General features: G+C 37.9%; 1 protein-coding gene across 2 annotated transcripts in view; it reads right to left on the bottom strand.

The window, feature by feature from the left end:
- The window catches only part of FRRS1 (ferric chelate reductase 1), a 61,881-nt gene extending 40,025 nt beyond the window's left edge, over window positions 1–21,856 (bottom strand). For both annotated transcript variants that reach the window (XM_023547410.2, XM_064282498.1), the window contains exons 1-4: window positions 21,787–21,856; window positions 6,272–6,467; window positions 1,977–2,113; window positions 638–732 (exon numbers count right to left, since the gene is read on the bottom strand). In XM_023547410.2, the coding sequence (XP_023403178.1) occupies window positions 638–732; window positions 1,977–2,113; window positions 6,272–6,467 (428 nt within the window). In that variant the 5' untranslated portion in view covers window positions 21,787–21,856. The remainder of the gene's footprint in view (window positions 1–637; window positions 733–1,976; window positions 2,114–6,271; window positions 6,468–21,786) is intronic.
- Window positions 21,857–22,810: the final 954 nt, after the last annotated feature.

The following is a 22,810-nucleotide window of genomic DNA, read 5'->3' as shown; positions in this document are numbered from 1 at the left end:
CTGTACATTGATGGCTCTTATTAGTGGGATGGCAGTGCAACACCTCATTCATTCACTCAACAAAGGTGTTCAAGTGCCTATCAGGGGCCAGGTCCTCTGCTGATCACGGGCCAGGTTCTCTGCTCGGTGACAGGTCTATACTGATGAAAGCCAAACAAGCAAACAGACAAACTCTTGGAGCAGTTATTGTTCTTGTTAGCTGCTGTGGAGTCAGCCTCCGTTCATGGTGACCCTGTGCCAGAGGCCTAGGGAAGGTAACCAGCGCCCAGGGGCAATCTCTAAAGTGTGCCCTTCCCTGGTTACAAGATGAATAGACATTGATGGCTGCGATGTGTCACAGAAACTCCCCCACTCTTGTCTGGATGCCTCAGTCAAGTACCTTTCATATTTGTGGCACCCTGGAATGTCATTTATTTCATACCTCTTTCTGGTGCCCCCTTGGACTTGTGCCCAGGGCAAATGCTGTTACTCCCTCTGCGCCCCACCTCACTACACCTCTGCCCGGTGCCCAATGCAGTGGTGTTATTACTACACCAAACCTCTTCTATCTGTGTGAATATCCAACAGCTGTAAAAATGATATAGACCATTATTACTCCAGTTATGCTAGTCACAGAGTTGTAAACTCTTCTACTCACAGAAACTGTATATGGTTCGGGGCATTGCTCGGAGCATTCCAGTAGACTTCTATATCATTTTTTTTGGATGGGTTTCTATGACTCACAGCTGACCCCTGGAAAAAAAATGGAAAAGAATTACCATTCAGTCACACAATAGTTCAACATGGCTGAAACTGCTATCATTTTGAAAAGTATTTTATCATTGCATGAGCTTAGCATTCTGGTGAAGGTTGTTTTATTTAGAACAAGGACTTGGTTATTCAATAAATACATGTTGACTGGTTTACAACAGATTAGTAGCTGGCTCTGTGGGAAAACTGGAGTCAGCAGAAATTAAGAACTAAAGAAAATAATGAACATTGGGAGTATTAATACTATATACAGTCTGCTCAATATTTCATTTTCTATTATAAATTTATAATCCTTCCAAGAATTGATACAAATGGAATGGAGGAGATTTGCCAAAAAAACTCCTTGCCTCCAATATGTAGCATTGTTTATAGTAGTCCCCTTTCCCTTGAGTAATCTTTTCTCCCTTTCCTTCATTCACCTGGCAAACTCCTACTCATTCTTAAGGCTTAGCTTAGAGATAATTCTCCAAGAAGCTCTCTTTCTCAATTTACTGCAGCCTGGGCGTGCCCCCCAACACCGCCCCCCCCCCCCGCCCCGGGCTAAGATCCACACTCACCTGTAACCTTTTAGCCTAAGTTATCACACTGTTCTACTTATGTATCTGTCCTATCAGGCTATGAGTTCCTCAAGGAACAAGAGTAAGTCTTGTTCATCACCAGATCTCTTACACTCAGGACAGTTCCTGAATTAAGAAATGTTTCTTAAATGAATGAATAAGTGGCAAAAATTAGGCCTCTATTCCACTCTAGAACTTGCTATCATCAATATTTGTTGTTTTTGCTGTTAGCTGCTGTCAAGTTACCTCTCGACTCATGGTGATCCCACGCACATGAAACAAAATGTTTCCCAGTCATCCCCAGGGTCGAGAGCAGATCAGATCATGTGATCCACAGGATTTTCATTGGCTGATTTTCAGAAGTAAATCGTCACATCTTTCTTCCTAATCATCAATATTAGCACCTTCAAATATCAATATAAAAAGAGACTCAACATGATATAAAGCAACAAAAGCTATAAACTCTTCAAAATACTGCCCAACCTTTTTTAAGATGCTGATGCATAAAAACATTTCAAGAGTAGGGAACAGTAGGAAAAGTTGGATCATTGTGAATCTATTTTGATACCTGTGATACCTGGGTAATGTCATAGTTTACCTTGCAAGCACCACCCTGTAGTGAAAAGGCCCAAAGAAAGTAACAGAAACCAGTTTCAGACTAAAGCAAACCTGTATGTCTTCACAGGTGAGAATCTGCGACAAACTACTGTTGATCAATGTGAAGGAGCCAATAAGTGGACTACTCAGATCCTCAGCATCACGAGCTTCTAAGAGAAAGCCTTTAAATGGTGGCCCTGACAAAGTCACTGAAAAACAGACAGAAAGATGGGGTAAAAGGTTTAGCAACATCCCAGAAAGGAAACCGTTTAGCGGAGGCACACCCAGTTAATCACAACTATGTCAAATTAAGAAGTTAATACTTTTAACACTATTGTAATCTGAGATCAAATCTGTCCAAATAACAATAAGCATAGATACCCGTTGCCGTCGAGTTGATTCCGACTCATAGCGACCCCATAGGACAGAGTAGAACTGCCTCACAGAGTTTCCAAGGAACGCCTGGTGGATCTGAACTCCCGACATTTGGGCCAGCAGTTGTAGCTCTTAACCACTATGCCACCAGGGTTTCCTGAGCATAGATAGAATATTCTTAAAGTTATATAACCAAAAAAAAATCAAACTCGTTGCCGTCAAATTGATTTCAACTCATGGCAATCCTATAGGACAGAGCAGAACTGCCCCATAGGGTTTCCAAGGAGCGGCGGGTGGATATGAACTGCCAACATTTTGGTTAAGAGGCGAGCTCTTAACCACTATACCACCAGGGCTCCAATATAGCTCCGAGAAAATATTTAAGGCTCTAATTAAAATAACACTCAGTTGTTCTTACTTGTATTTTCTATGGGGATGTTTTTCATTGTTCTTTATTCGTTACACATCCCTAACATTCTTTCTGTTGAAATTGAATAGGATTTTATTATCAAGCAAATTTTACTTACATCTAATTCTTTGAAATGTAGCAAACTACATACAGTACATAAAAATTTTATATATATAAAACATATATGTGTGTGTGTGTGTGTGTGTGTATATATATATACACATATATATACACTAATAAGTGTATTCCTTGGCTGCAGCAGTATGTTGACAGGGAACTGCCAGAAATTCAGGCCCGTTTCAGAAGAGGACGTGGAACCAGGGATATCACTGCTGATGTCAGATGGATCCTGGCTGAAAGCAGAGAGTACCAAAAGGATGTTTACCTGTGTTTTATTGACTATGCAAAGGCATTTGACTGTGTGGATCATAACCAATTATGGATAACATTGCAAGGAATGGGAATTCCGGAACACTTAATTGTGCTCATGAGGAGCCTCTACAGAGATCAAGAGGCAGTTGTTTGGACAGAACAAGGGGATACTGTTTGGTTTAAAGTCAGGAAAGGTGTGTGTCAGGGTTGTATTCTTTCACCATACCTATTCAATCTGTATGCTGAGCAAATAATCTGAGAAGCTGGACTATATGAAGAAGAGCGGGGCATCAGGATTGGAGGAAGACTCATTAACAACCTGCATTATGCAGATGACACAACCTTGCTTGCTGAAAGTGAAGAGGACTTGAAGCACTTACTAATGAACATCAAAGACCACAGCCTTCAGTATGGATTGCACCTCAACATAAAGAAAACAAAAATCCTTACAATTGGACCAAAGAGCAACATCATGATAAACAGAGAAAAGACTGAAGTTGTCAAGGATTTCATTTTACTTGGATCTACAATCAACAGCCACGGAAGCAGCAGTCAAGAAATCAAAAGACGCATTGCATTAAGTAAATCTGCTGCAAAGGACCTCTTCAAAGTGCTGAAGAGCAAAGATGTCACCTTGAAGACTAAAGTGCACCTGACCCAAGCCATGGTATTTTCAATTGCATCATATGCGTGTGAAAGCTGGACAATGAATAAGGAAGACCAAAGAAGAATTGACGCCTTTGAATTGTGGTGTTGGCGAAGAATATTGAATATACCATGGACTGCCAAAAGAACGAACAAATCTGTCTAGGAAGAAGCACAACCAGAATGCTCCTTAGAAGCAAGGATGGCGAGACTGTGTCTTACATACTTTGGACATGTTGTCAGGAGAGATCAGTCCCTGGAGAAGGACATCATGCTTGGCAAAGTACAGGGTCAGCGGTAAAGAGGAAGACCCTCAAAAAGGTGTACTGACACAGTGGCTGCGACAATGAGCTCAAGCATAACGATTGTAAGGATGGCTCAGGACCGGGCAGTGTTTTGTTCTGTTGTGCATGGGGTCGCTATGAGTCAGAACCGACTCGGCAGCACCTAACAACAACAAATTTTTAAAGGTCAGTCGTTATATTATTAAACACAATTTCTAATAAATCTTTATAATGAGCCCTCAGATAATGCCCTTTAATAGTGCAGAACAGGCAAAATAAGATTTTTAAACAATCGGTACACCTAGTCAAATATGGCCAAGGAATAAAGTATAATGCCATAATTCTGTTGTTGCTGTGTGCCATCGGGTGGATCCGACTCATAGAGACCCTACAGGACAGAGTACAACTTTCCCATAGGGTTTCCTAGGCTATAATCTTTATGGGAGCAGATCACCAAGTCTTTTCTCCTGTGGAACCAATGGTAATTAGCAGCCCTTTGGTTAGCAACCAAGCGCTTAACCATTGCACCACCAGGGCTCCTTTTGTTTATAATCCCACTTATTTAGTGCCAACCAAAACCTAGCAGCTATGGCAGTGTCACCATCCATTTTAGCACATTCTCAGGTCGACTCTGCAAGACAGGCACTGTTATCCAATTTACAAAAGAGAAAAGCAAGGCTCAGGTTTTACCTTAGTGTGTGGTGGTCTGATTCCATGCCCACATTTTCCCCATTAGACCAAACTTCTTTCTCAATTATGAGTCACTATAAATGCTACCATTCCCTAAAGTAAATTAAATGAGAGAATAAACGAAATAAAGGTAAAATGGCATAATTATACTGTACATGCCATTTTCAACCTGAAGGATCCAGACACGTTAATGGGGAATGTGCCAACTTATGTGGAGATGCTTGGTCATTTACAGATAGCTAAAACATTATATAATATAGGAAACCGATACTAACGTCAAAGATAAATGTGACTCTTCTATCAGCTCTAAACTATTTATTAGAAAAAAATAAAGAAAGAATACAGGAAGGAGACTGTACATATCTGTATCCTACCCCAGCTCTGAATGTATAAAGGTCGGTAGGTCTCTTACCCTTTTTGGTCCTCATGTTTCCACATCTATGAAATGGGAAAGTGGGACTAAATGACAATAAGATCATTTCCAGCTCTAAAACTCTATGACTGAAAAGTACGTGCTGAAATGAAAGAGAAAGCACTTCTAGCAAATTTTCAGGAAAACAATAGCTAGAAGAAAACAATATAGACAAATAATGTCCAGCTTAACAGCTTTTCTAGGCTCACAAGGAAAATATACATCAGCTTATTTCTCGGAGATCACAACTAGAATCAAGTATACATATGCAAAACTACTCCAGGAGAGAAAAGAGAAAAATCATCCTATAGACAAAGAAGTTCTAAACTACGTTGCATGGGACACTGACTCCGAGAAATGTTAACACTCATTCCACAGGAAAAAAAGGTAGTGATGATCAGGGGACAGTCCATGGGACCAAGATAATTTAGAAAATGCTGGATGAAAGTAAATACTTGTTTCTCTACTGCAAACCCCTTAGGGCCTTTAATATCCTACTGTGCAATATAAAACTCTAAAAGGAAGATATAACACAAAAAGCATTCCAAATTTATTTTTCCAAACACCCTTTTTGTTACAAGGTACCTATTAATAATGTGCATTCCTAGAGTTGCAGGAAATACAGTTTGTAAAATACTATTATAGGTATGGAAACCCTGGTGGCTTAGTGGTTAATTGCTACAGCTGCTAACCAAGAGGTCGGCAGTTCAAATCTGCCAGGTGCTCCTTGGAAACTCTATGGGGCAGTTCTGGTCTGTCCTATAGGGTCGGTAAGAGTCGAAGTCGACTTGACGGCAGTGGGTTCGGTTTTTGGTTTCATTATATTAACAGCCAACCTATATTGTGCTGTAAGAATCAGGGAAACATAAGAGATTACATTCTATCAAGAAGGAAACAAGAGTTTATTATATCTTAAACCTTATTTTCCTCTTCTATTGTTAATAGTACTGTTAATAAATATATAAAAATAATGATAAAAACATTTTGAAACATTCTGAACAGGAAATAGACACTCAACTGTACTAGTTGAAGACAAAAATAGAAAGAACAAGATGGCGGTATCTTATAAAAACAGGTAAACAGATTTAAATGAAATAGTCCATGTATAATAATAATAAAGATTCAACAAACAGCAAAAGAGTGAGACTCAACATGTCACTAGTTAGTTCCAGCACAGTACCTTTGAGCTGATCTCCTGGTCTGAATGTTTTCTGATTCACCGAAATGTGGTGAACAGGATGAGACTGTGGACTGTGACCATGTTCCGGGATCATTCCATGACATGACTTTCCTACTTTTCCATTGGGATAATTAGCCACAGAACTAATGTGCAACAGATGTATGAAGACACCAGCGATAAATCCAAGAACTGCCATCTCAAAAAGAGGATTAAAAGCATATTATTTTCCCATGTAATTAAAAGAAAACGCTTTCATACCACAGGACAGTCAGTTTTCAGCCAGCCACATGCTCAAAATACCTAATAAAAAGAATGTGATATGTGAAATCTGACCTACGTTTGAAACTCAGCTCTACCATTTACCAACTATGACACCTTGGGCAAATCACTTAGGCCTCCATTTCCTGAAAAATGAAGAAACTAAGAACTTTCTTTCAAAGTTATTTTAATAAAATGAAAATATGGCCCAAAGTCTGATAAGGAAGATGATAAATGTTAGTTTTCATTAGTTTCATTGGGAAAGTACAAACTAGCCCATAAAAGCAAAAGGTTTCACTCCACTTCATCCTAGAAAGCTTAAAGAACAAATAAATGTTTCTTCTGAAACCATGTATCTGACGAGAATCTAATAAACAAAATATGTATAAAACTTTGACAAGTTAACAACAAAAAGTCAATAACTGAATCGTAAATTGGACAAAGGATGTAAATAGACATTTCACCGAAAAAGGACATTCAAATGATCACCAAACTTACAAAAAGATGCTCAACATCACTAGCCATCAGGGAGATTTAAATCAAAACCACAATGAGATTCCATTTCACTCCCACTAGGATGGCTAAGATAAAAAAATAAAATAAACAGAAAATAACAAATGTACCAAGGATGTGGGGAAATGGAACCCTTATCCATTGCTGCCAGGAATGCAAAATGGTAAAGCCCTTGTGGAAAACAGTATGGTGGTTCCTCAAAAAACTAAAAAGAGAACCAACATATGACCCAGCAATTCCACTCCTAGGTATGTACCCAAAACACTTGAAAGCAGAGACTCAGACATACCCGTATACCAATGTTCACTGCAGCACTATTCACAATAGGCAAAAGGTGTGAACAACCTAAATGCCTCTCAACAGATGAACGGATAAACAAAATGTGGTATGGTATATATGTATATATACACAGTGGAATACTACTCAGCCAGTAGAAGAAATGAAGTCTTAATACATGCTACAATATAGGTGGATCTTGAAGACATTATGCTGAGTGAAATAAGTCAATCACAAAAGGGCAATTATTGTATGATCTCACTTATACAAAAACACAAGAAAAGCCAAATATATAGACACCAAAATTTATTAGTGGTTACCAGGGACAGGAAGAGGGCAAAGGGGGGGATTAACAGTGATAGAAAAATTGCATTGATTAATGGTAGGGCTGCACTAATTGTTATCAATAAGTTGTACACCTATAAAAAGTTGAACTGCCAAAGTTGTGTGATAGATATATTTACAACTACAACCAAAAAAAAAAAAAACAGCTACTAAGGCTGCTTATGTACAGTGAAAAATCTCATGAGATTTGGCTCCTTGGTTCGGATCATGGTTTCATGGAACATCCCAGTTAATTAGGGTCATGGTTTCATGGAACATCCCAGTTAATTGGCCGAATAACATATTTAGTGCTCTGTTCTACCTCCAAGTTCATTGCACAGTGCCTGGGGTTTTAAAAGCTTGCAAGCAGCTACCCAAGTCATCACAATTGGTCTCTATTCACCTGGACCAACAGAGAAAGAAGGAGAATCGGGAGTGGAGGGAGGATATGGAACGTGTGGCTAATTGCCTCCATGAACAACTTCCTCCTTTGCCATAAGACGAGAAGAACTGGATGGGGCCCAGCTACCGCTGCTGAACATCTTGATCAAAAATTCTATAGAAGTATCCTGATCAAACAGGGGATAATACAGAACAGAATTTCATATACTCATGGACTCTAGGCTCTGGAGTCATGGGGCTGGATGAACCACTGAAACTACTGCCCTGAGATAATCTTTAAACCTTAAACCAAAAATATCCCTTAAGTCTTCTTAAAACCAAACAATAGGTTAGCTTAACTAGTTAAATATGTCTGGTGTGAGCCTTATGCTCTTTTAAGAACTATCTATATGGAATCAAAGTGACCGCAGCAACTTGTAAGACTAGATGGGAACATTAGGGGGCAGTGAGTTTACGTTAATAGGGGCAGGACGATTCAAAAGGAGAGTGAGAATAGCTGCATAAGTTGAAGAATGTAATCAATGTCACTGAATTGTCCATGTAGAAATGGTTGAATTGGTGTATATTTTGCTGTATACATTCTCAACAACAGCAACAAAAATAAAGATTTAAAAAAAAAAGATCCAGGGACAAAAATACAAAAACAAACAAAAAAACGTTGTTTCTGGATTTAAATATCATCACCTGAACAAATCTCTGATGTGACTTCTCCCAACTTCTCATTAAACTAATCATGAGGCCAGGGCAATTTAATTTGCGATACTGAAAACCAAGTATAACAAGCAGGGAAGTGTTTCTATTACCTACAGCCCAGATACTTCTGAATTAAGAAGCAGAATTCTTGCCCCACTCAATCTTCTTCCTCCCACCCAGTGTATCTGCCTTTTACCATGGGCCCACCCAGCTTATCTGCCTTTTACCATCTGCCCGCTAGAAAACCAGCTACTTGACATTAGCTTCACTTCCTTCATGCAGATATTTCGAGTCTGCAAACCATACGGGGCGGGGGGGTGGGGGGGGGGAGAAAAGAAACATCACACATCAGTGGTTAAGAGAAGAAGCATTCAGTATATGCAGCTGAAAAAAAACATGTTATTTAAAGTAAAAAAATTGATATACGTAACTTCACAGAACATGTTAAATACCATTTGATAAAGATGTAAATGAAAAAAGAAAATCAAACCATTCAATAATAAAGAAAACATAAGCGAATGTTTCTCAAACACTGAATAGAGAAATACTTTCTAAATATGGTAACAATACAAAAATCACCAAAAAAAGACTGGTAAGTTTAACTACATAAAAATTTTACTTTTCTGTATGTATCTTTGAAAAAAAAAAACTACAATATTGTTTTTAAATACTTTCACCCCACAGACACAGGCATGAACAGTCAAGCTACAAAATTAGACCCATAAATGACTAATAAACATATGAGGAAGAAATAAACAACTCAATTTAAAATAGTATTTTCACTTAATGAATAGGCAACTGTTGTTAAAATATTACACAACACAGATGAGGATCCAGTAAAAAAGCACTCTCAACACCCGGCCTGGTTAAACTGGTATAACTTGTCTGACCAGCAATTGGCAGTACCTTTATCAAGAAGATGGAAACCCTGGTGGCGCAGTGGTTAAGTGCTACGGCTGCTAACCAAGAGGTCAGCAGTTCGAATCCGCCAGGTGCTCCTTGGAAACTCTACGGGGCAGTTCTTGTCTGTTCTATAGGGTCACTATGAGTCAGCAGTGGGTTTGGGTTTTTATCAAGAAGATACTTTAAAAAGCTCAAAAACTTTGACCAAGTGATTCCATTTCTAGGAATCAGTATTAAGGAAATACTATAAAATGCATAAAAATATTTACGCACAAATATATTGACTGCAGCATTACTTATAATTGCAAAAACTCAGAAACAATACTCAGTTTCTGATAGACCCAAACCAAAACCCACTGCTGTCGAGTCCATTCCGACTCATAGCGACCCTATAGGACAGAGTAGAACTGCCCCACAGAGTTTCCAAGGAGCGCCTGGCAGATCTGAACTGCCAGTCGTTGCACTTAACCACTCCACCACCAGGGTTTCCATTTCTGATAGAGAACCGTTAAATTGTGGCATATCCATGTGATGAATTATATAAGGCATGCTCAAGAGTTTTTAGATCTATGACAACTGTGCGTGTGTGTGTTTAAGGGAGTGAAAGAGGGAGAGAGAAAATGAACATGACAGACGGGGTAAAGTGAACTAGCAAACACTGGAAGAAAATACACTCAAGTACGGCCAGTGTTAACAGTGATCATTCCTGAGTATTCATTAGGATGTTGTTGTTCTTGTTAGGTGCCGTCGAGTCAGTTCTGACTCACATCAAACTTATGTACAACAGAATGAAACGCTACCCGGTCCTGCGTCAAATCCTCACAATTGGTGTTATGCTTGAGCCCATTGTTGCAGCCGCTGTGTCAATCCATCTCGTTGAAGGTCTTCTTTTTTCATTGACCTCTACTTTACCAAGCATGATGTCCTTCTCCAGGACTGGTCCCTCCTGATAACATGTCCAAAGTATGTGAGACAAAGTCTCGCCATCCTTGCTTCTAATGAGCATGCTGGCTGTACTTCTTCCAAGTCAGATTTGTTCGTTCTTCTGGCAGTCCAGGATACATGCAATATTCTTCGCCAACACCATAATTTAAAGGCATCAGTTCTTCTGTAGTCTTCCTTATTTATTGTCCAGCTTTCACATGCATACGAGGCAACCGAAAACACTATGGCTTGGGTCAGGCATACCTTAGTCCTCAAAGCGACATCTTTGCTTTTTTAACACTTTAAAGGGGTCATTTGCAGCAGATTTGCCCAATGCAATACGTGGTTTGATTTCTTGATGCTGCTTCCATAGGCATTGATTGTGGATCTAAGTAAAATAAAATCCTTGACAACTTTAGTCTTTCCTCTGATAATCATCCTATTGTTTATTGGTCCAGTGTTGAGAATTTTTGTTAATTAGGATAATGGGCAGCTTTTTAAAAAATGTATATTCTTTACACATAAGTGCTGTAGACATACCATAATTTAATGATTCCCTCATTATTATTCAGAAACCCTGGTGGTGTAGTGGTTAAGAGCTACGGCTGCTAACCAAAAGGTCAGCAGTTCGAATCCACCAGGTGCGAGCTGGAAACCCTATGGGGCAGTTCCACTCTGTCCTATAGGGTCACTATGAGGCAGAATTGACTCGACGGCAATGGACAAGGGGTTTATTATTATTCAGTATTGTTTCTGATTTTTGAATAAACACAGACATATCCATAATGGGGGGCAGGAAGGAGAGAGGAAGCTAATGGGGCCAACAAAATTTGGAGAGTCTAGGTGAAGGGACGTAAGCATTCTTTGTACTTTGCAATTTTCCTGTAAGACTAAAATTACTTCAAAATAAAATGTTTTTTAAATCCCCCACTTATTAAAAAATTAAAACCTATTTCACAGGGGTCTTTTGATGATAAAACGAAACAACATAGTTTATAGTGCTATAAGGATGCTACACTTTTTCCATGTATTCCTTCCAACCTCTAGGCAAAATCCTTTATTTCTCAAGGTAGTACTGTCTTTAGACCCAAACAAAAGGAGTCTTTACAGGGTCCCACTCTAGCCACACTCTCCTTAGGTCATGAGGATGTGTCTACCCAGAGCCTATGCTTCTAGACCATACTTCAGTTACGCATGCACAGATTTCCCTGACCAATCACTTGAACCAACACCCCCACCCCACCCGACACAACCCTGTCTGAAGGGCAGAGGCCTTATTAGACCACAATCTTTCAGTATACAACTCTGAGCAATATGAGAATTTTCCATTCAAATCTGGCTTCTAGATCATTTTGTTAGACCAGAACTGCTTTTAGAACCAGGCAAGTTACATTGGAGATGCTCAAGGTCATAATTTTAACCATGTGATCTTGGCCAGGTTATTATGAAGATTAAATGCAGTAATTGCCACACACCTGAAGGGTGACTGAGTGGGAAGAGTTAGCTCAGTTTAACAAATATTTATTTGGCTCTGACTTCCTGCCAGATGAAAGTGGAAACAAGACTTAATTTCTAGTCTTTGCTATACACTAAGCAGCTAAATAATGTCAATCAAATCATTTAACCCAAGTCTCAGTGTCTTCGTTTGCAAAATATAGCAAGTAAACCAGAAAAACTCAAAACTACCTTCAACTTTAAAATTTCATTATTTTAGGAATGCAATGTAGAGAAGATACTGGGAATTACTAACGCAAGATGCATAAGACAGGGAAGAGAAGTGACTAAGACACAACCACTTCTCTTTCATTAGGAAAATATCACAAACAAGGTCAGAGAGGGAAGTAAATAATGGCAATGTCTTTGCCCTTTGTCAAATGATAACTATTCAAGATGAAGTTTCATTTTCATTACAATGGCTAATGGTGGTATTCCAGTAAATAATTTAAGGAGCAGCCTTTTTTCAAACTAAGACATTAAATCATTAGTCAACCTATATCAATAGATGGCATTATTGTAGTTAGTTGCCTAGTGAAGTCAGCTCCAACTCATGGCAACTCCATGTACAACAAAATGAAACATTGCCTGGTCCTGAGCCATCTTCACAATTATTCATATACTCAATTGTTGTGGCCACTGTATATTTTGAGTGCCTTCCAACCTAGGAGGCTGTGATGGTTAAGGCTGTGTGTCAACTTGGCTGGGCCATGATTCTCATGATTTTGGCAGTCATACAATGTTGTGATCGCCTCCCTGTTGAGATCTGATATGTAATCATCCCATGATGGGGTCCGCTGTGAGTAGCCAATCCGTTGAAAGGGAATTTCCTTGGGTGTGTTGCCTGCATCCAAATATAAGTGGACGTTCTGGCTTTTGTCTGCTCCGGATCCTGCAGTTGGCTCCTGCTCATCTGACCTCTGGTTTTGGGGACTTGAGCTAGCAGCTTACCTGCCGAACTAGGGTTTGCCAGCCCCTGGCAGCTACGTGAATCAAGAGAAGCTTCTATCCTGATTGAGGGATTTGGGACATTCCAGTCTCTACAATTTCCTTGATATAAATCTCTCTCTATATATACTTGTATGTTTTACTGGTTTTGCTCTCTAGAGAACCCAGCCTAAGACAGAGGCTCACCTTCCAGCATTATGTCAGACAATATTCTGGTGTGATCCATAGGTTTTAAGAAACAGATCGTCAGACTTTCTTCCTAGTCTGTTTTAATTTGCAAGCTCCGCTGAAACCTGTCCATCATGGGCAACCCTGTTGGTATTTGAAATGCCAGTGACATAGCTTCCAGCATCAAAGCAACATGCAAGCCACCACGGTAAGACAAACTGACAGATGAGTGGTGGATAAACTGCATAGCAATCATATAAGGAGTTATTCATGGAAAAGTTAAAGCTAAAATTACGGAATGTGGATCATGAGCTACTATATTATGAGGTCATCCTTCAAGCATAGGAAAAACTCCCAGCAATTATGTAGTGTCATTTTTAAAAAGCTTTAAATATTCACATTTCACTGTGTATACAATATAAAGAATAAAATCAAAGATATTATAATTTGTACTTTGTCATACCAGGACAAAGGTAACCTGTTAGCTTGAAAGACTAAAGGAGAGGTTATCCTGATTCTTTAACTGAAATATTCCCAAACCTGTTGAGATTTATAGTTTTCTTCTTGTCTCAAAGAAAGTCACTTAGTAAAAAAGGTATAATGACTGCTTACACCATGTTTGATATATACCTTGGATAAAGACAAAATTTCAAAACAAGTGCATCCTTTATTAATTATCAAATTTTGGTACTTAAGTTAGTAATGTAGTTATCATTTTGATTGTGGACCACAACAGGCAAGTGATATTAACCAAGACGATATATTTATTACAGCAGAGTAAAATTCAGATAAGATGAGAAGAATATTAAGTTGTAAGAAAATCATTAGAAAAAGGAGAATGTATTAACCAAGGAATTTTTAAAAAAATAGACTGGTCATTAAAAGGCTTTTTAATTGTTTAAAGTGACTCTGAGAACATTGGAATAAGAAAAAACATCAGATAATTAAGCTAGCAAATAACTAATCAAATCTAGTTGTATTGCATTCAAGCTCTCACTCTCATTGTTGGTCATTTATTTTAAATTAAGGCATCAAAGGAGCTCAAAAGTTAACATGCACACAAAGATTGTGGGAAATCAGCTAACCAACACCCATCCTAGATCATCCAAGGGTGTTGAATGTTAGCACATACAGTCTTAATTGACCTGTTGGTATGGGGTAACAGTGTTTCTTAATTATGAGGAAAAAGCTGCAAAAAAAAAGTGAAAACTTAACCAATATCTAAATAAGTTGGAAGATGACATTTTTGTTGTTACATCTTCTCCTCACTTATTGACTATCCCATTATCAGACATTTTGCATTTATGGCAACAGTAAAAAAATCCACAATTCAACTATTTTGTGCATTAACGACATACATCCGGCAGTATTGAACACCAAGGTGCGAGGTGAGAGTAACACAGGCTGTGATGGTTAAGGTTACGTGTTAACTTGGCTGGGCCAGGATTCCCAGTGGTTTGGCAGTTATATAATGACGTATTTGGCAGTTACATAAGATGAAGTCGTCCCCCATTTTGTGACCTGATGTGGTCATCCTCCGTTTTCACATAATGCCAATTTCACATAATGACCTAGTCTTTGGAACCTAACCATGTCAATAAGTGAGGAAAGGGTGTATATGCAACCAAAAAGTTTACTTTTCTTTTTAACACAATCTGAGTAAGAAGTATTTTTATATTATGGTCTAACAAACATTTCATGAAACAATATTTATACTTACTACATGTGATAAAGTCATAAATTTTCTATTCCTTCGTCACAACTACTTCTTACTGAATATTGTTGTCATTCTATTAATTTCATTTTCTTGATTCATTTTATTTTATTCCTACAATTACAATGGTATTACATTCTTTTATTTTGTTATAAATATAAAGTATTTCAATTAATATATGAGTTAAACATGGTTTTAATTCTAGGCGTTTTACCTTGAATTAGAAATTAATTTTGGGACACAGCTAAGCACTTCATCTAGAATCTGGGGCAAACCTGGCAGGCTTTGCACTATGATCAAAAACCTAGAGAGACTGGAGTTAGAGGTGGAAATAGGGGTTCGCCTATAGAATTAGGAGTGTCAGAGTTAGGAGGAATAGAGTTTTTGGAAAGATAGGTAGAACTAAAAAAGGATAAGAAGATAAAGTAAGAAAACTTATGACTGAGGAGAAGAAATATATGGAAAGCTATGAAATTTCTCTGACCAAAAAAAAAAAAAATGAAAAGAATTATAATTTTACTATATAGGAGAGGAGGAATCAATGCAACAGGTTTTTTTTTTGTTTTTTTTTTTTTAATACAGGAGAGAACAGAGACATGAGAGGACAAAAGAAGAAAAAAAAACTAACATTTGGGGAGAATAGGGCATTTAAAAGAAAAAAAAAATTTAGGTACATCTAATTAATCCTTAGGGTTGCTTTGAGTCGGAATTGACTTGATGGCAATAGGTTTTTGGGGTAATTAATCCTTACAACAAGCATTATCTTCATTTTAGCAACAAGGAAACTGAGGCTAGGAAATATCTATAAGTCATGTGTACCTTTAGGATTAGAACCTAAATCTAATTCTAAAGTCCGTGTTCTTTCTCCTGTATATCACTGTTCTCACCTTGTAGAGATAAGGATGTGGAAACTCAACATGTCCAGCAAGGACCCAAATTTTACTATAAACAATGTGAGTGGGGAATTCTGGGCAAAGGTAGAAATCTAAATTAGCCTACCTAATTCAGAGAACACGAAGACTACTCTGTACGAGTCTGAGTAGCAATGTAAAAATTTCTTTCGTAAAACTTAAGCTCCAGAGAGAATGGATGTAAAAACAACTAATTCAATGCCTAAAAACAGTAAGCTATCAATAAACGGTAATAGTTACTATTTATTATCACCATTAACTTTCTATATCACCAGTATGTGCTCATTTCTTCTGAACACCACTGCAGTTAGACAACTAAGATTTTCACATAGTTCTTGCATCTGTCCTATATTTAGTTTGTTCAAGTCTTAGTAAATATTTCAGAAAATTTGCTCCTCTTATTTTCAGTAATTTAACTTTACCTTCACAGAAACCTTCCACATCGAGAATTAAACTGACTTTGAGGTTGAATCTCAAATTATAGGCTAATTGAAACACAGGTCAAGTATTTCCACTTAGACAAAAATGTTTCAGACTCCATTTTCACAGCAGGAAGCACAGTGGAAAACTATTTTTTTTGACTAACAAAGGGAGTTATGACATTTTTAGAGAAGGCTCTAAAATACAAAACCAAAAAAAAAAAAAAACCAAACCCAGTGCCGTCGACTTGATTCCAACTCATAGCGACCCTATAATACAAAGAGCATAAAAAGCGGCACATTGAATACCAACTTGAGATCTCTCATATCTACAAATCAGTAGATGGTTGAAGCCTTTTGAAAAAGATTTTAGTGTTTCAGTGCAAGCAAGAGAAAGGTAGAGAAAACCACTCAACAGAAAAAGTAATTTGGAACTCTATAATCTAACTCTGGTTCCCTTAATCACAGCATCGCAGGCAAGTAATTTTTCTATTCATTCATTCTCTGGAACAACGATGAGAGGAAAATATTGCTTTACACATTAGAGAGCCATCATCTGGATCATTTCCCATAGCCCTCACAATAACCAGGTCCTCAAAGCAAAATGATGTGCTAAGTGGAAATGGCCCTTTCTCTAAAGACATAAAACTAATAAATAAAACAAAAGCAAATGCCATTAGTTTATAATTAAAATGATGTAGCTATCTATTGAATGTCTACTCTACTTCAGGTATCACAGTAGGTGCTTTATATGTATGACCTGTAAGGCTTGGAAGAAACACACAAACATTTTTTACTAGTAAAGAGATTGAGGCTCACAGAGGTCAAAAAAACTGCCGAAGATGACACAAGTATAGAACACATGAAAATTGCATTCCATTTTAGCAATTTAGAAGTATAGGAGAAAATAATAAAAGAGCTAACAATTACTAGAGGTTTACAATGGACCAGGCATCATGTCAAGAACATGGCGCAGTCAATCATCACAACCACCCAATGACGGCGAAACTATTGCCCAAACACGTAAAGAGGGCACTGATTAAGATACTTGGCAAAATCACAGCAAATTCCTGGCAGAACATACTAGGCTTAACCACTAAACTATCCTTACGCTCAGACCCTTAAGGCTGACACAGTAAGTAAATAAGGCATTATGCAGGAAAGGGGATTTAGAATGAGCATGATTTTTTTTTTATGATTTGAACAGGAGTGATATGAGAACCAGAGGTAGAAAGAAAAAAAGAATGGATTCTAGAAGACAGTTCTAACTAGCACCAAGGTCAAATATTATAGTCATGTAAGAAATATTTTAATTAAGTCTAGTTCCTCTTTTTGCCCCTTGAATGAAGATAATCATTCCCAGGACTTTTTCCCCTGGCCCATTCTCTTTTTTTTTTAAATTTTAACTCCTGGTCTTAGTTATTACCTCCAGAATAATATTTCCCAAATCTTTCAATTGCCCCACCCCACATCTTCACAATGTTCTGACTCAAATTTCCAACTCTATATAGATTTGTTTTGATGATAATAAGCTTGATTTGTCTGAAATGAAATTTACTATCTTTTCCTCCAGACTAGTTCTTACCCCTGACTTTCCTAATCCTGATGGTGGTTCACTTACCATATTTCTATCAGCAAAATTTGAATACTAAATTCTCTATATTTGACTCTAAACACTCTTTTAGCCCCCAACTTCCAATCAAGCCCTGCAGATTCTGCCTCCACCCCACCACACCTCCACCCGCCACACCTCCACCCCGCCACACCTCCACCCGCCACACCTCCACCCCGCCACACCTCCACCCCGCCACACCTCCACCCGCCACACCTCCACCCGCCACACCTCCACCCCGCCACACCTCCACCCATGTCTTTTGCATCTTTCTTCTCCTTTCTAATTGCTCTATTACATGTCTTCAACTTTCCATTCCACCACCACCTCCAAGCACAAGGCCTTCACTACCTGTCACTCAGATTAGTGAAGCATTCTCATAATTGTTCTATTTCTGTATTACCATTCTAATCTGACCTACACAACAAAACAGGATCATTTTCCTAAAGCACAATTTTCGTCATACCACTCCTCCTCAAAAACCTTCAACGGCTTCCCAGGAATTACCAAATTAAGGACAAAAGCATTAGGCATTTAATGTTTTGTACTATTCAACTCAATCTACATCTCCAGGCTGCTTAACCAAGAGGCTGGCAGTTTGAATCCACCAGGCGCTCCTTGGAAACCCTATGGGGCAGTTCTGCTCTGTCCTATAGGGTCGCTAGGAGTCGGAATCCACGGCACACAGTAACAACATTTCAAGAATTTTTTTCCCTGTGCTCTAGAGACAATGTACCATTTGCTCTTCTTGGAATAAGCACCACTCTTTCTTTTATTCATGTTCTGCCTTCTAACTGGGAGTTCCATTTTCCATCTATTAAATTCCTACCTGTATAAAAATAGACGTATGTTAAATTGAAAGAAAAATACAAAAATCTCTGTATATTATGCTTAAACTATGTAAAAAAAAAAAAAAAAAAGATGCACTGCCTATCCTTTCATTTTAAAAAAATGCAAGAAATTAATAATGAAGAGTGTAAAGTATCAACATTTTTGGAGGAAATTTGATAGTATTCTACTAAACTAAAATATGCTTAACCTCTGACCTAGAAATCTCCCTTGTAGACATTTATCCTACAGAAAAACCCACACAATTACACAAGGATTACTTGGAAGAGCAAAAACTGAAGACAGCCTAAATTGGTTACAAAAATAAACTATGGTAAATCCCGGAAATAAACGATGGTAAATCCAAACTATAAAAAAAAATAGTATACTGCATATCATTTAAAAAGAATGAAATAGAGTAGACAACGACAATGATAACAGCTAATACTTACTGAGTGCTTTCTTCATATCAGGCATTGTTTTATGTGCTTTGCAACTATGAACTAATTTCACAAAAATGGTACAACATGTATCTGCATGTACTTAAGTAGAAGCAAGCTCCTACCACACTGAGGCACGAAAACGGACTGCAAAACAATATGTAGTGTAACAAAATGTATATTACTAAGAAAGGAAAGAAAAAAGGAAAAACCTACATGCCATGCTTTTAACCATTCTCAACAGTGGTTAGCCCTTAGGAGGGTATTTGTTTTTAGGCTGTGAAGGACAGTGAACTTTCTCCCTTTAATCTGACAGTATTGTGTATTTTTTAAAGGCATCTAGTGTTTTATAATTTTTTTAAAATACCGTAGCATATGTATATGTAAAGACTTTAAAAAAATACATTAAATAACCATAATTGTGTCACAACATTAAGATTTTTTTTGTTATTTCTATTTTCAAATATTCTGTTACTTTTCCCATTGCCCTGCTTTTTGGGTTTTTTTTTGTTTTTGTTTTTTTGTTCTTCTTTTAGTAAATAATACTTCTGCCTCTCTTTCAAGGTCCATTTAAAGTAACAACAACTAGTGTGTCCTATGATACAGTGACAAGTATGGACTTTGAATTCACATAGACCTGGGTTTGAATTTGCCAGCACCACCACCTAGTAACCCTGGGTAAATTATTTAACCTCCCTGAGCCTTAGTTTTCTCGTTGTAAAATAGAGACAATACCATTAATATCAAGGACTTTTCTGTGAGGATTAAATAAAATAGCATCCATTTAATCCTAGATGTTAATCTAGCACAGTGACCACCATAAACGAGGTCTTCCATAAAAACTGCCTTCCTTCCTTCCTTGGAGCCTTTCCTTATTCCCCTAGCCTGATGTAATTGCTCTCTTCTTGGGACCTCCCATTGACTTTGTTTTTGCTAATAGAATTTATCACATTTTCTGCCACAAGTAGTGATTTGTCTTATGGCAAACTCCTAGACATTAGCAAAGGTGTCCTACTCACTGGTCTCTTTTCACATTGACAGGCAGACAACCTTGAAAACAGCACTAGCTTTTGAAAATGTGATTTTTAATTCAACTTCAAGAGAATCTCACATAACGGCTTTATCGTTTTTAGCTGCCAGCGACTCAGCCCGACTCATGGCAACCTTCCAACAGAAGGAATGGCTGCCCACAATTGGTTGGTGATCAGACCACTGTGATTTATAAGGTTTTTGTTGGCTGGTTTTTGGAAGTAGATTGCCAGGCCTTTCTTCCTAGTCTGTCTTAGTCTGGAAGCTCCACTGAAACCTGGTCAGCATCATAGCAACATGCAAGCCTCCACTGACAAAAGGATGGTGGCTGCTAATGAGGTACACTGGCCTGGAATCAAACCTGGGTCTTCTGCATGAGAGGCAAGAATTCTACCTACCACTGAACCACAAATACCACCTTCTGTTGGCTTACTAAATGACTTAGTAGACTTCATTCCTTTGAACAAAGCTTTAAAAAGTCTGGCTCATCATAGAAACAATGGTTATTGCCACCAGAAGATCAGTAGTTGCCAGGGGCTCAAGGGGAGCAGAGAGGGATGAACAGGTCTCCACAGGCCATTTTTAAAGCAGTGAAACTATCCTGTATGATATTGTAATGGTGAACGCATGGCATTAAGCATTTGTCAAAACCCATAGATCGTACAACACAAATTTTGAACCCTAATGTAAACTATGGACTTTAGTTAATAAAAATGCATCGATACTGGTTCATCAATTGTTACAAATGTACCCAGAAACGCAAGATGTTAATAATAGCAGAAACAGTATGCAGGGGAGAGACAGAACTCTGCATTTTCTGTTCAACTTTTCTAAAACCTAAAACTGCTTTAAACAATAAAGTGTATTTTTTAAAAGTCTAGATCATTATTTTCAATAAACCCACAGACTAAATTTCAGCCTTCCACCTCTGTACTATCCAAGTACAAGACTAGAATCTTTCCACTTTTCTTTTAATTGAAAAGAAAAATACATATGCATATCTAAACGGAAATGTAAGCTCTGTAAATATAATGCATCTGATAATACATTTACAAACGGAAAAAGCTCCTTTGCCCCTGGACAGCATACCAAAATGCAAAAACAAAACAAACAAACAAAAAAATCCTAAGGGCAGAGGTAACATTTTGACACACCAGAGCCTTTCCAAATTCTAAAGGTACACCAGAGCTGCAGAGAAAAAAAAAGGCTAACATCTCTAGGTAAAAAAGACACTTTAAAAACAAAGTAAGGTTCTCAGTAACCTTCATATAATTATACCATCAGACTTAAAAAAAAGTAATTCCCACACTTAAAAAAAAAATTTTTTTTTTCATGAAAAGAAAAAAACACTCATGCAGGAATGAAGTCGATGTTTTTCAGGCTCCGAAAACACATCTTTGCTTATTATCAGCCTTTCCTTGGGATTAAAGCTTGTTAGTCAAAGTCACGGGGCATAATTATTAAGTGGACTCTATAGTGAACACTCATTAGCTCAATACTAACTCGAGAACATAATTTGTTACTAAAGCGTCGGTCCTGTGTCGCCGACTGTCCCGGTTAGCACAGCCACCTACTCTCAGCTCTGGCGCCTAGCTGGATTCAATATTAAAGCGCTTTGCAAAGAGTTTTGACATAAAGAGAACAGAAGGAGACACTTACCTTGAGAAGCAAAGGCAGCCCAGCCAACTTCCGATTTTCTTACAACTTGTATCACATTTCAGCAGCTGGGTGGAGCCCGTTTACCCAGTAGTCACAAGGGAAACTATCCCAAACTAAGCTGCAAAACTTGATTTGCAACATCGATATTAGTTCTAAAACTCCTTTGCTGAGAATTAAGGGTGCTCTTTTACGCAAAGGGACACTTTTTGCCAACTAGTTATTGTTGCACAGAGAAAATCGTGTTTTTAACTGCAAGATTATTAGAAAAAGAGTCTGTATTTTTTATATAATGTTAAGTAAAGACAAACGAAACAGCCTAATTGGTCTAGGCAGAGTTGTCACTTTTAGCAAATTAAAATATTGGGTGCTGGGTAAATTTGAATTTCTGATAAACACTGAATCATTTCTTAGTGATGCATTTCATCTGGCAATCCTATCTAGGAAATAATAGTAATCAGCCAACTTTTTCAATTTACTACAAAAGGTGTGAAAAGATCAGATTGCTTAGAGCTGAAACCCTTGAAGGTGTGGAGGATGTAATGCAAAAGAGTTCTTTTATTTTGCGAAATTTAGGAGTTTTGTAAGCCTTTAATCTTTGTTTCTTACAATTGTTTTGCAAAAGAAAAATTTCAAGGCCAGGAAAAAACAATGCATCTGAAAATATCAGGAGCTCCCTGCAGGCAGTGACTAAGGCACACAGACTGGAAAACAGAATATGACACCCAGGCCTTAACTACTGATCTCTGGTTGGCATCCTCACAGTAGGATTTAAAAAAAAAAAAAAAATTTTTTTTTTTTGAAGAGAGGTCTTATTAGAATAAAGATGACCCAGAGCTAAATGGGCTCACCAACCCAGAGGCAAGGAGAGAAGGCAGGAGGGGACAGGAAAGCCGATAGTGGGGAACCCACGGTCAAGAAGGGGAGAGTGTTGACAAACATTGTGGAGTTCACAATCAATGTTACAAAACAATACGTGTATTAATTGTTTAATAAGAAACTATTTTACTCTGTAAACTTTCATCTA

This window comes from Loxodonta africana, chromosome 3 (assembly GCF_030014295.1).
Source record: "Loxodonta africana isolate mLoxAfr1 chromosome 3, mLoxAfr1.hap2, whole genome shotgun sequence".
Classification (NCBI taxonomy): Eukaryota; Metazoa; Chordata; class Mammalia; order Proboscidea; family Elephantidae; genus Loxodonta; species Loxodonta africana.
Note: the sequence above shows the minus strand (reverse complement) of the source record. Positions and strands in the feature narration are given on the sequence as shown.